This window comes from Halictus rubicundus, chromosome 6, assembly GCF_050948215.1.
Source record: "Halictus rubicundus isolate RS-2024b chromosome 6, iyHalRubi1_principal, whole genome shotgun sequence".
Taxonomy (NCBI): Eukaryota; Metazoa; Arthropoda; class Insecta; order Hymenoptera; family Halictidae; genus Halictus; species Halictus rubicundus.
In genome coordinates, this window is record NC_135154.1 from 13,250,572 (window position 1) to 13,264,251 (window position 13,680).

The 13,680-nt window shown below is 39.6% G+C and overlaps 1 protein-coding gene across 1 annotated transcript in view; it reads left to right on the forward strand.

The window, feature by feature from the left end:
* The window catches only part of LOC143355304 (uncharacterized), a 54,797-nt gene continuing 41,117 nt past the window's right edge, over positions 1-13,680 (forward strand). The window contains exons 1-5 of the mRNA XM_076790026.1: positions 1-135; positions 880-1,121; positions 11,375-11,614; positions 12,389-12,519; positions 13,002-13,614. Coding sequence (XP_076646141.1) covers positions 1,060-1,121; positions 11,375-11,614; positions 12,389-12,519; positions 13,002-13,614 — 1,046 coding nt within the window. The 5' untranslated portion in view covers positions 1-135; positions 880-1,059. The remainder of the gene's footprint in view (positions 136-879; positions 1,122-11,374; positions 11,615-12,388; positions 12,520-13,001; positions 13,615-13,680) is intronic.

Consider the following 13,680-nt stretch of genomic DNA (forward strand, 5'->3'; position numbering starts at 1 on the left):
GTGATACCACACGAGACCGCAGTGAGTCGGTCGCAGCCGTGTGCGTCGCTCTTCGCCGCTTTTTCGTTCGACTCGTGGAAAATCCGTGGCCAACGAGCAACCTGTTGCGCTACCGGTATCTACTGTACAGAGATCGTAAGTTTCCGAGCACCTGCTCCGCCGTCTTAACGTACTATCGCGAACAATCCATTCGACAACGATATAAACTAGCTCGTTGCACGAAAACGGGACCCGGAATTCCAAGCAAGAATGTTTTTGCGGGGAACGGGGCATATCCAGTCGCGTAAGATTTCCCATAACTTCCTCATTATCGAGTCGAAGTCGCAGCCAATGTATCAGCCTGCTCCAAAAGTTCCTCTCGCAACGCGCACACGCATGATATTGTTAGATAACGCGAGCATACACACGCGATCATCTGTTCGTTAATGTTTTATTGCTTGCTAAGCTTCCTGTTGCGTAGCGATTCACTTTCTTAGAAAACTAGCTTGAATTTGGCATTAATCTTTTTGGGACGGGCTAATATAGAGACACAGTATTTTTTAACACTACACCGCCGGTCAGATGACCGGTCTCGTATTTTTCAGTTCGCCATTGTGCGATTTTCTTTATTCGAGCGGATGTTGTAGTGAAGATCTGAATCTAAACGAACTCAGTTTTGATAGTTTTATAAGGTTTAGTTCTCTTCGGCGTAGTGTTAAACAGTGTTCGCGTGAGAAACATTTAATCGTGCAACGAGAAATAGACAAAGTTTCCTAGATTATCTCTACGCTGTTTAGGACAATGATTATTGTCACTGTGCTGTTTATAGATGATATAGTTGGTAGATGCTCGGCAACTTGCTCGATCTCTGTACAATACTTGATATCCTGAATACATCAGTGTGTTAGCCTTGAGGGGCGCCAGCCACGTCTGTGACCAGTGCGCGAATTCTCTCGTACGCACGTGGACCCGAGAATTTAAGGCAGACATCCTGCGAACATCCTCCGAGGAACGTGATCAAACAGGACGTCGATATGTGATCCCGAGCGGTGACTGGCCACGATCGACAACTTGGCCACCATGTCGACCACCGATGTGTTTCGCGTCGCGCAACAGGGCAATGTTGCCGAAGAGGAGCAAGGGTAACGTTTGCTTCTTCTAGTTCTGCCCGTCTAGAACGGCTCGATGGTCGTAGGTGTTCGGCGCACCGCGGATATGTGGAAGCACGAGAGACAGAAACAGTGTGCAGGAATGCACGCTGTGCCCGCAAGGGCCGCCATGCATAAGCATTCGTGCGAGCGGCAGTTTTACTTGCACTGGCGCGTGGTGCACGCCGCCGCGAAACTGTGTAGAGTTGCCCTAACTTTTATAGTTTCTTATCTGTCTCGTGGAGGAACGCGGCTGATACACGGACATCAGCTGTGGGGGATTTCGTCGGGAAGAATCAGTGACTGGTTAGGCACTTTGTTAACATTTCACAGTGGAATAAGTGTTGTATTTGTAATGAACTCAATTCTTTTAACAGTACGTAGGAATGGTGGGTTTCATGGTTTTTGGTCTACGATGTTGTCGTCATCGAAATCGACTTGTTTCTTTGAATATAACGAAAATTAGTAGAAATAGGAATACGTTCTTGTTGTTTTTACAGAGTAACAGGAAATAGTAACTTTTGATGCTTCGTAGATCTCGCGTTGTTAGGATTCTAGACACTGAGATTGCAAAATTTGAATAAATAGTTGTTGCTTTTACAGCACAATAGTCATTTTAAGTGTTCTGCGGATACAGTGTTAACAGGCTTTTTCATGGCTGTGCTTTATGAGCTGCTCATTTGCCAAATCGGTTGGCTCCATAAAATAAAGATTAAAGAAAGTCGGTGAAGTAGTGTACAATGGTATTAAGCCTAGCTGTTAAGTGAATTTATCGGAAATCAACCATTTAAGCGACAATCGAGTGGTTTCGAGATAAAGGTGGTTAATGGTTTCGCCTGTAAATGACTCATATTTAGAAAAAGCATAATCGTTTTCTTTTAAGTGGTCCATTTATTTCCGGAATAATCGGTAAAAAGAATGTTTAAAATTAGTACCAATCAAAGAATTTTCTTTTCAAAAATATACTTGAAATAATGATTTGTGGGAATAAAATTGATAAAGAGTGCAGACTGTTAAATTGCACATATTCAACAGCGCTATATGTATAACATTATCTAATAAATAATAAAAATATATATTTATAATAATAATATAAATGAGAAAATGAAAATATTTCTTGCACAGTAACTCTAATTATTAGATCACCAACCGTAATAATCTTGAAAGAGGTTGTTAGATTCTATTGCGCAAGCAGTTGGTTTAACGGACATTGAAAAATCGTGAATTATTTATGAAGTGTTAAATTAAGTCACTTCTGTTTTTCAAGCGAGTCGAAGTTAGAAACTAGAGGACTGGTTTAGTTATTTACTTAATTCACTTAAAATAGAATTTCCTAAGGCATTTACCGTAAAAAAAAGCCTGTACGCATTGTTTGTAGGACTGTGTATGTTTTACGTAGCAGTGAAGGGGTGCACAAACAATTGTTTCAAAACACCGAACGCCTAGCTGCCACGGAATAAGGCAATGTTTGTAAACAATTTTTCGATGACTTTATACAAGAGGTTACTGTAATTCGACGGATTCCCGGAAAGAATTGAGCAATAGCCATCTCGACATTGTTATTTCATATGGTAGAAGACAAAGTGGTTTGCGTGTTTCTACTTTTTCAGCGACAACACTCGGAACACGCACAGGAAAATTAATCCCGCGATACGATTGTGTTCATACCAAACAATTAACATTACGCACACACACACATACATGGTTCGCCGATTTGAGCGTAACACACACGCTTCGTCTTGCATTAAAAACATATGACCGTGCAAGCAAAATAGGCGGCAAGAATGAGCGTGTATGGCGGACCTATGGTTTCGTGGCCGTTTTCATGCCTGATGACGCACATAAACTTGCTTCCCCGAACGAAATACAGTCTTTCGAATTTATTTCTGTAATAATGTTGTTGTTTTTTAATACGATTTCACGATTATTATCCCTCGTATGGCTCTGTCGTACTATAGTTTATGGACGCAGACGGTTGTAAAATAAACGGAATGCGAAATGGATTTTTTCCCCGTTTCTCCTTATCGTTCTACTTTTATTGTTCCAGTCTTCGAACGTAGGCAAATCTACAGAAAAACGATCGCACAGATTTTCTTCTTCAACTCCTACTGTATAGTAGCCTTTCATTCAGTGCTGGCCTTATGTTATATTCATGACTCTTCGATAAATACTATAATCGTGCTTATATCTTTGTGAATCAGTCTATAAACCGTCACTCCTTTCTTTCATATTTATTGTAGTTGTACTAAGAGATCGTCTACACGCTCGTCAGTGTTTGCACTGCGTTGTATTTACATACCTGTGACTGGCGTATACTTAACCTTGGTATTTATTGAAGTCGGGAATATTGTTAAAATTAATGGAACATGGGAAGGAAAAGATATTCGAAGGAACGTAGTTTATTTTTTATTTTTATACATTTAACCATGTTTAAACACGCGAATCTAAATTTATTTTTGAATGCATTCTGGCTAATATGTTTTTCAATTCAAGAAAACATTTACCTTTCGAATATAGTTCTATAACCTGTTCTTCCGTTGAAATGTCAGTCTGTTTAGCAAGTTTGCTAATACATTCAATCTTCTATGTTTCGGAATAGTTATATATTAAATAGTGTGCATATAGTTTATTTCAGAAACGCCTAATTTGAAAACATCGTCCTATTCCAATGTTTGATCACTAGACCAGGTTTTTATGTAAAATAATAAAATTTGTCTGGATCGATTGCATAAAACAGGAGCCAAATAAAAATTTCTTTCTGTAATAATTTCAACAAGCTAATTCCGTTATATTTTTCAATTTTACCGACTCGGATTTGTCAAGAATACGGGAAATCCGCAGTATCTTAATCACGATTTGTAATAATAACTGGATCGTATATTTTATAAATACGTAAACCTACTCGTCCAATTATACGCTCGCTGGCGCCAGAAAGTGTTATCGCGTCAAGAATGCAACCATGCGATTCTGAAACGTGTTGAAAGGCTGACGAGGTTGAAGGTGTATCGTATAAAAATGTTGGTTTCATCAGGGAACAGTATCGCTTGGTCGAAGAACGGCGAAAAATAACAAAAATGGCACAGGGGTATAACCGGACCAGCGGAACAGAACGACCTTGAAACAGATTAAAGCTTAAGCCAACGATGGCCCATTAAATAGTTCTCTGAGAGGAGCATGTTCTACCGAATTTTAACACATTATTTCACCCAAGAGGGTAACTATAGCCAAAATTTGGGTTATCAGACTTTTACTACACTTGTCGCATAAAATCCACAATCTGAAGGCCCATAACTATAGCTCTCAAATTTTCTCAATTTCTTGACATGCGAGCAATGAAAGAAAATGAAAGAAAATCTTGTAATCACATTTTTCTTGTATTTATTCTCCCGATCGAGTTAGAGGTTCGAAACCAGACACACAAAAAAAATGTGTGTTCTCTTTGCAAAATTCTCCATATAATTTCCGCGTCCTATTTGGTTGTGTTCCGATGAGTTGTTGCAGATTAGTAGAAAGCCGTAGATTCTATCGCGTTAACACAATTATTTTTAGCACGGTGTATATCAAACTAGTCATTTACCGCGTTTTAACTGGTTACAAGAGTTCCGGACAATACGAAAACAGGTTTCTCGCGAGCGGGTATGGGTAGTTGGGCACCCGACAGTTTCAGTATTCGACAATCGTTCTGCTGGTTTCAGCCCGTCGAGGTTTATCGCCTCGAGCAGGGTAGAAAGTCGACGCAAATCGCTCCAACGAAGCGAGGGAGAATTCGGTCGAGAATGTACCGGTACGCATTCGATGCATTAGGGGAGGTTTGTCTATAGTTTTACATCTTAAAATACTTTATATTATAATTTTGATAACCCGGGACTAATACATTCAAGCTTTTAAATTCTTTTAATCCATCTCCTGCTTTAAGCCGCACCTACACATTTTTATAAAATCCGCAGTCTATTCATATTATTCACATTAGACATTTGTGCTTTTCAGTAAGTAGATGCCTCTAGTTTCTTCAAATCGAAATTAATTAAAACAATCCAGTTTTCTTGGTACTCTCCTGCAATTTCCTCCGCAGTCTATCCATATTGCTCGTATTAGTCATTTGTGCTTTTCAGTAAGTAGATGCCTCTAGTTTCTTCAAATCGAAATTAATTAAAATAATCCAGTTTTCTTGGTACTCTCCTGCAACTTCCTCTCCTCCAATTTTGACACATAAGGTGATCCTACAAGTTCAGAATTAATGTTCGTTACACCTATTGCTTGAGATCAATTTTTCCTCATTTTGGTCCATAAGAAAATAATCCATAAAAATATTTAAAAGTCTGCATAAAGATGCCGTCTAAATGTGTGTAGAAAAGAAAAAAGCGACAAGATGCCAAGGACTAATTAGACGATTATAGTAGCAGTAGGTACACAGCAGATCGGAAAATCTGAACAATAGGGAACGTGATTTGCTTTTGACTCGTCGATCGTTGGTTGCCGCGGATGGCTACGGTTGAATAGAAAATGCGAAAAGCTTTCCTTATACAGGTGGTAGCGAGATATTAGACTCGTTCTAGAGAGAGAGAGAGAGAGAGAGCTTGTCTCTCCTCTTTCTTTCTTTCTCTCTCTCTTTCTCTCGCTCCCTCTTTTTCTCTCAATGTCAATGACTGCTCCCTCAGGCTAGCTGTGACCCTCCGTGTGAACGTGAGTCTCGTCTTTCTGTGTGTCGCAGCAATAATACACGCCGAAGCAGAGAGGTACGGCGCTTTCACACGCGAGAGGCACGCCGAATGTCAGAATAGTTGTCCTTACGGAACTAGCCATATTTATACCGAACGCTCATGCGATTGTTACTTCGACGATTTTTTCCTGAAGCGACGAGCCTACGCAGAAAATCGCCGAGAAAAATGTTGCACCGCTTTTCGCGAATAAGTTTTGCTAGTTTGTACGATTTTCGATGGCTCCCTTTCATTTGACATTGCTTTCCTTGGAAAGAGTGTTACATGCAAATAGCATATAATATGGACATAATTGGAAAATTATTATTAGGATTATTTTTCTAAATATTTTAAACTTTAGTGGGATTGTATTTGTACATTAATCGGATTATATTTTAAATATAGTAACCCCAAAATAAATTATTGGATACCGTGAGTGAATGGATAAAAAATAACGGGGATTATTTTCGACAGCAAAATGCACTTTGATTGCTTGTAAATGATCAACAAATTCACAAAGAGGGGGCTACGAATTGATTTGCATAAACTGTGGGAATGTCAGAATCATGAAACGATTCCCAATTTTTTCTGTCTAGAAACACGAAAAAAGAGAAAGCAGAGGTCGTCCGAGACAGATAACAGTATGTGGCTTTCAGGAAAGCATCAAATTCCGCTGTCGCAAGAAAAGCTATTAAATCGCCGACAAACATACGGTAGAGGTGCATGCTGTGGAGAGTTTGTTTACCGATAAAATACTGAAGTTGGTGTAACGTTATTCGGTAGACTGTTGTATTAAAGTAACCGCGTGTAACGGCAATAAAAATTAGAATATTTATTATTGGGAATCATACGACGACTGGCACGAAACGGTTCTCGAAGGAACGAATTTTAAACCTTAAGGTTGACTAACGGGACTTCCGGCGTCTGTGCATACCTGTACGGCAAAACGGTGATCGCTGTTGCAATTTCTGAGACCCATGGCGACGCAGGCTGTTCGAGAGGTTCTGACTGTCGAAAAACTGACCTAGCCTGTTCAATTATGAACTCGAATAATTCTTTATTATTTCTTATTATTAATTACCATGCATACGTTCCATATTGCCACTTTAAGCAGAAGACCTGCAGTCTCCAAATATTTTTTTTTCAATGACAGCACACTGCCAATCTCTTTAGAAATTATTTGTAATCAGCTTCATCTATAATTTGAACTTTTTCACGTTAAAAAACGTTCGCGAATATCGCGTCTCTTGAAGAATATATTTGGTCTATACAGCCTAGCTCTTGAGATTTGCAATTAACTATATTGTTAATATCGAACTACCTTCTCATTTATAGATGAATTTATTTTTATGGAAACTATTTTGTTGTAAAATTTCGTCGAAATTGCTGCTCTGTAATACACTCGGTTAACGATGAACAAATCAAATTTATTATTATTAGTAGCTGATTAAGATTATTAGTAGCTGACTATGATTACAGCGTGATTGATGATTATGATTGATGAGCAGCTGAAATAATCGCAGCGAGTATAATCACGAGATTTGATTAATCCTCGTTCAAGGCCCTTCACGTTCATTCTGTTCCATGCAGACTATGCCGCAGTTATGAGGTTACGGTTTACGTTTCCAACGACCTCTAATGGTGGCAGGTGCAAACGAAATGCTGCAGTTGCCATGGAAACATTTCAATTTTAACTTAATTTTAACTATCAATAATTTTTATTTTGCATAAAAATGGCCAGTCTAATATTAATAAATGAAGCGTTTGCTGTTACCGTAATGCGACAATTAAACGAAAAACTTTACATTAGGGAACAAAGTACCGAGATTCAAATTGCGTATGCCTCTTGTGCATAATGATTTAACGATAGCGAACTGCAATCCTTCGTAGGGATTTAAGAGACAACCGGAAACGATTTGAGAGGGCCATATTCACATTCATAGGATCCATAGAGAACAGGGTTATTGTTTGTCGAGTTATTGGAGACGGTGACACGTAGTGTAAAGTCCTTTGTCAGCATCGCCAACAGATAGACTGCAAACGTTGGAGTTGCAGCGTGGACGGACACATGAGCCGAGGACACTTTCCCTGGTCAACTTTCCCAGGGAAACACAATGATCTTGCATGTTTAGACAAAAGATTCTTCATTGCCAGGAAGCTTAAACAAGAAAGAGTAATATTTACTAATTACTGCAACAGTCTTCATAAGCTCTTTAAATGTTTTTACTGTTCTGCGTTCGATATAATGCACAAAATTCGAATTCACAAAATTCGCAGTCTTCTACCCCTGACAAAAATTCAAGAAACAAACAAACCAATCAAGGGTCCATATTATATTTGACAAAAAGGCAAAAGAATCCATTATTTACTTTTGTAGCATATTTGTCTAATATACCTGCACCGCTATTTTTCGTATTTAATATACACTCGAATAATTCCATGATAATTCGATTAGTTAAATAATTAAAAATCTACATAAATATTTTCTGTAAAGTGCCTTCTTTCATAGTTACTGTGCACGAGTGTCCCATCATTTTACCATCAAACTTGTTACAAACATTATGTACAATATAAAAAATGATTTACAATATATATACCTTTGCCTTTATGTACAATATATATAAAATTATGAAAAACACGACTGAACAGTATTATTAAAGGGAAATAACGTGTCGTAGACTATTGAAAAGTTGCGACAGAATGATCAAGGAAAAGGCCCGTGTCGGGGGCATCGTCCTCTGTTTTTCGACTGTGTGTGTGTGTGTGTCTACCTGTACTCACACCTGTGTACCTTTACTCAGGAGCTCAGCTGACTGGAGTTTAAACTGCGTGCCCCGGAAGTCGAACCTTTAATTTTCAACTATTTATATCTCGGACACGAATCCCTGCAGTGCGTAAAATGTCCTCTACGAGATATATGCACGTTTCATATTTTTCATATTGTTTACATAGAAATACCCAGTGATCGACTTCAACGAAACTTTCACATCGTTTCTGTAATAATAATAATTTTTCACGACTTTTCCTTCTATACATACACAATTCAATTTAGTTTCTGATAAATAGAAATTAGGTGCTTCCTGTGTGACTAGCACCTACCAGACTATAATTTTTCCTTACCTCATTTGGTTCGTAACTTGATATATTGGATATTTTCTCGTGTCATGGAGTTAATGTCGTCCGATCGTCAACGTGATTATTTGATGATTCTGCTGGAGATTTCACTATTTATGTATCTCCAGATTTCAATAACTGGAGGCGTTGAAAGTTTTCTTATAATTTTTAGCGCTCTTGAAGTGCTATGCTACGTATTAATGTCGGTTTAACTTTTGTTTATGAACGTGGACATTTTAAGGACATTAGAAAGAAAGAATATCATAATATCTGAACATCAATATTATTTTCCTTCAGTTCTGTTCCCCTAAAATTTTGAAATGGATTTTTTTACCACTTTCTGTTTTGAATACTGTGTCCTTTATCCCATGAGTTCTCCCACACGTTCTCTTTACCATACTGTTCGCCCTTCACTTTCACTTGTTGCCAAATCTTCATCTTCTACAGCTCCATTCTCTCCCCCTAATTATTTTCCTGTTCCTTACCCTTCATTAACTCTTTGCCTTAAAACTTCAAGGCTTCAAACATTATGTTATTTTCCATCGATGCGTATTTGAACATTTGGCTGACTCTTCCAATGAATGAACATTATTCGTATTGAGCGAAAAATGATGACCTCCTTCTGATGTCCTCTCGATGTTAGAATTTATACAGTAATTCCATTGCATTATTTTGTAACCACGGAATTAAATCGTAATGCATTAAATTCCTTCTGCTTTGTATTCACCTCTAATTCACACTTTTTCCACCTCAACAATATCTTCAACCTCGACTTTGCTCAACTAATTATGTACTTTATTTTCCCTTCGTTGCCCTCCCCAAGCAATTTCTATTTATCGAGAATAATTTCTAAAAAAAAAGGCACTGTAAACACCAATAGAAACTAATATTTTTCTAGTTGATAAGAATTGCCGAACAACTTACTGTATCATTACTATTGAGATGATGATTATTATGATTGAGTGGGCAATTCAAGGAGAAATTTCGTTCCGTTCGCCAGCTGAGTTGTCCATGTAATGGGCTGGTTTTCATCGGCTTGTATCGCATGTACAATTACTTGAAAATAGAATAACGTTGCGCGCGCGGAATGATAGCGCACGATGATTTCACGTTTCGCGGAGCACGGGCCAGGACAGAAATTTATTGAATGATATACGATGACGAGATTTCTGCTCGGCACTTACGGGGAGTCGAACGATTAATTATTTTAATGATGGGAAAACGCATTGTTCCGCGTTTCGAGAAGCCGAATTATAGTATTACTTCGGCGACGGAAACCGCTCCCCTCACGTACGATCATATGCGTCCGGTTCCTTCCGCTGATTTACCGAAGCGTTGTCATCGCTCTTACTGTTATCGAGACGCGTGTGCCATGCACCGGTGCATCGGTATAAAATGCGCCTACTGAAACGCAGTCGAAATGTACCTGCATCGTAATTTACTTCTAATCCTGGTCCAGAATGATTTAGACAGGTGTAAGCTCGTTTAATTGCTTCGTCCTGTCGCAATTATATCGATTTCTTGAGCAGAGTTACACTGTTTAAAAAATTTAGGCAATTCTAATTTATGAAAATGGACATGTATCATGCTTGAGTCTTTTTTCACACGGTAGAAAATGCGTTAGAAGCAAAAATACATAAAAGTCGGGTGAAAACAAGTTAAGAACGTGTTGGAAGCTCGTGTAAAAATAATTTATGTAAAAACGTGCCCAGTAAAGCGAGATCCAAGCGGATTTGTAAAAATATGAATGCACCGCTAAGAATAAAATTAAATTTCCATTTTGTCTGCTCTCAGAAGTTGAATTGCTTACATTTATGCTTCCCGAGTCGAAACATTTGACGAATTACAAACTTCACGACACAATAATCGAATTGTTGTGAACATTTCGAAACTTGTATTGGTTACCTTCGATTTCTGGGAAAACTGAAAGCATATTATCTTTGCGACTGTTTAGCAATACGTATGCAATTTTTTCGAGGAAATCGCATCGCTTCGTGATATTTATACGGAAGCTTAAATCATGCTTCTGTTCGAATATTTTCATTATTAGGTCCCTGATTCTTTTCGCAGTGATCTCCATCGAAGTTCGCAAAAAACCTATAAAATGGCATTCTATGACGGCCATTAGGTCACTCTTGAGTGATCCTCAAGATAAAGATTTGTAAAAAGATGGATTCGGAAGTTCCCTTGCAACTGAGGCTTTTTTGCTAAATGTCTTTCTATTTAATAGATTGCTGAACGTTGAAGCATGTCGCGAATAAACGGGACAGGGTGATAGATTGGAAGAAATGTCGGGATTCTGTTTTCGAAATGGTTTCTAGTGCAAGGGGTTGTCTGAAAATTTCGAACCGTGTAGGCAACCCAAAGATGGTCCGCTTCGCGCTCTCTGCTCTTAGCAAAGTCTAATATTCTAAGGAGGAACCGGGCGTTTTGCAGAAGACTGAAGGCCGATCTGCAGTTCCTGCGGAGGAGGGGACTTCTAAAGTCGTCCGGCGAGCTATCGTACCAAGGACGCAAATGCACCAGATGCGGCGCGCCGTTCGGAAGATTTTACAACACCGGCGCGAGGTGTACACGCTGCGCTCGGAGAGTTTGCAGACAGTGCCGTATCGAGGTCAGAAGCCTCGCCGATAACAAAGACGTCGAATGGATCTGCAACGTTTGCTACGGAATCGCGTGAGTAACTCCCTTCCCGTATGAAAGTACCCGAGGTGTCTCCCGTCCGATCCGCGACCACTTTCGCAGGACAATAGTGCCGAGATCCTGTTACCCGTCGTCAAAATCTTGACTGCAATTCTCCTGATCGTTTCTCGTCACAAATATCTAGCCAACAATACGCGACCGGAGTGAAGGACTTGTGAATGTGCATATGTTCGATTCAGTGCAATGTGTTTCGCAATAGGGCTTGTAGTTCGGAGATGAACAGCTTCCTTTTTTTTTCGGTAGCATCGGATCGGTTTTGAAGGTAGCTTTCGTACGTAGAAGTTTGATTTCAGAAGGTTTAGCATCTTTCTGAAGTGTCAGGTTATCCTGTAATCGAAAAAAAGAAGTTACAGTATAAATGTGTCAGTATAGTATATAGAATACGTTTAAAATAGGGTTTTTAGCATTACAGAATTTCAGATGCAAACAGAGTCTCAGGCAAATGGAAATTGAAAATATTAAAAGAAATGCGCATTTCTCGTGTGGCGTTTGTTGTGGACTATGTTTAGCAGAGAGTATATTAAGCGTTTACTGTGGAGTCCTAGATACAAAGAGGGTCTCAGCTCTCAGCTCTCAGCTCTCAGGCAAGCGGGACTTGAACTCGTGATCTCGAGAGTCGAGATCCGCCCCACGATCGAGGTCCCAGCTCCGTGCCTAATCCACCGCGAGCCACGTTTAACGCTTTAGAAGGCCTCTAAGCGATCTGGAGACAATAACACCGTAATTATCTAATCTTTCTGTTATCAGGGAACTGAACGCCGCCACGGGAAACTGGACGTACGAAACTGCGGTGTGCAAGGGGTCCATAAACGGGAAAACTTCGGTCTCCCCTGTCGAATTACTGAAGCACAGCATCCGACGTGCCTGGACTATTAACGGTACGTTGCAAACAGCTGTACCGATTATTCACTATAATTATTAATTACCAGACTCCGGATTTTATGCATTTTTGACGAAAATGACTAGGTGCAACTTGAAACAGTGAAAAGATTAAAAAGCATTGATATATTTTCACTACATTAAAATTGTCTAATAATATACTAATCATATCGATTAGTAACTATCGATAAATAGTGCCAATTTGATAAACTAGCTTAAATAAAATTTCGTGCGTGTTGTTATTTTAAATTACAGCACGTAGCACGATATTCAATTTATTTCTAAGGTGATAGCTTGCATTTGATACAATTTTTAATTATGTGTAAATATACACCGTGGTACACATTGCAAAGAAACTTTTGGGACAACCTCATAACTAATGATTGTACAGATGATTATATAGAAGTTCGAACAGACTTTTTTTTTAAAACGACAGGCGACTGTTTGTATAAATGAGATATTAATTACGTTTTGTATGCAGGTCCACCCACACGCTGGTCCGCGGGTAGAAAATCGTCGGAGCTGCGCATCTACCGAAGTTTGCCGTCCCGTCGACAAGAGTACACCCGGAACATCGTCGACGAGAACGAGATTGTCAGGCCCGTGCTCGGTGAATTCCTGAACTCGTATCAAGAGGACCCGATCGGGCATGACGCGAACGACCAGGTGGACTGTTATGGTTCCGCAAAGGACATAGCAATTACGCCGGAGAAATCCGCGCTGCGAATCGAGACGAACGAACGAACGAGCACGAAATGTGCAGAAAAATCGCCGTGCATTCAGCAGGAAGACGTGCCATCCGCCGATGCCATAAAGCCGAAGAAGTCCGAGCGATCTGTCGCAACGACCGCCGGTAAAACGAAAGTCGACGAGAAGGAGGAGCCCGGAAATGGTCAGGAGCAAGCCACGCCGAAAATCTCGTTGATAAAACCGCCGAGGATCCTCTCGAAGTTCATCTCGCCGGAAATTAAGTTCGGCCAGTCGAAGCACAGCGAGAGAAAATCGAGTATACCCATATTCCGGAGAAGTTCGAAAGAGTTCGAGGATATTAAGAGCCCGCAAGAGTCGACGAAACGTTCCCTTATACCGCAAAGGTACCTTTCTCTTTGGTCTCCTTCGTTTCATTCTGCTGTAATCGTTTGTTATTTTCCATGAGAGAA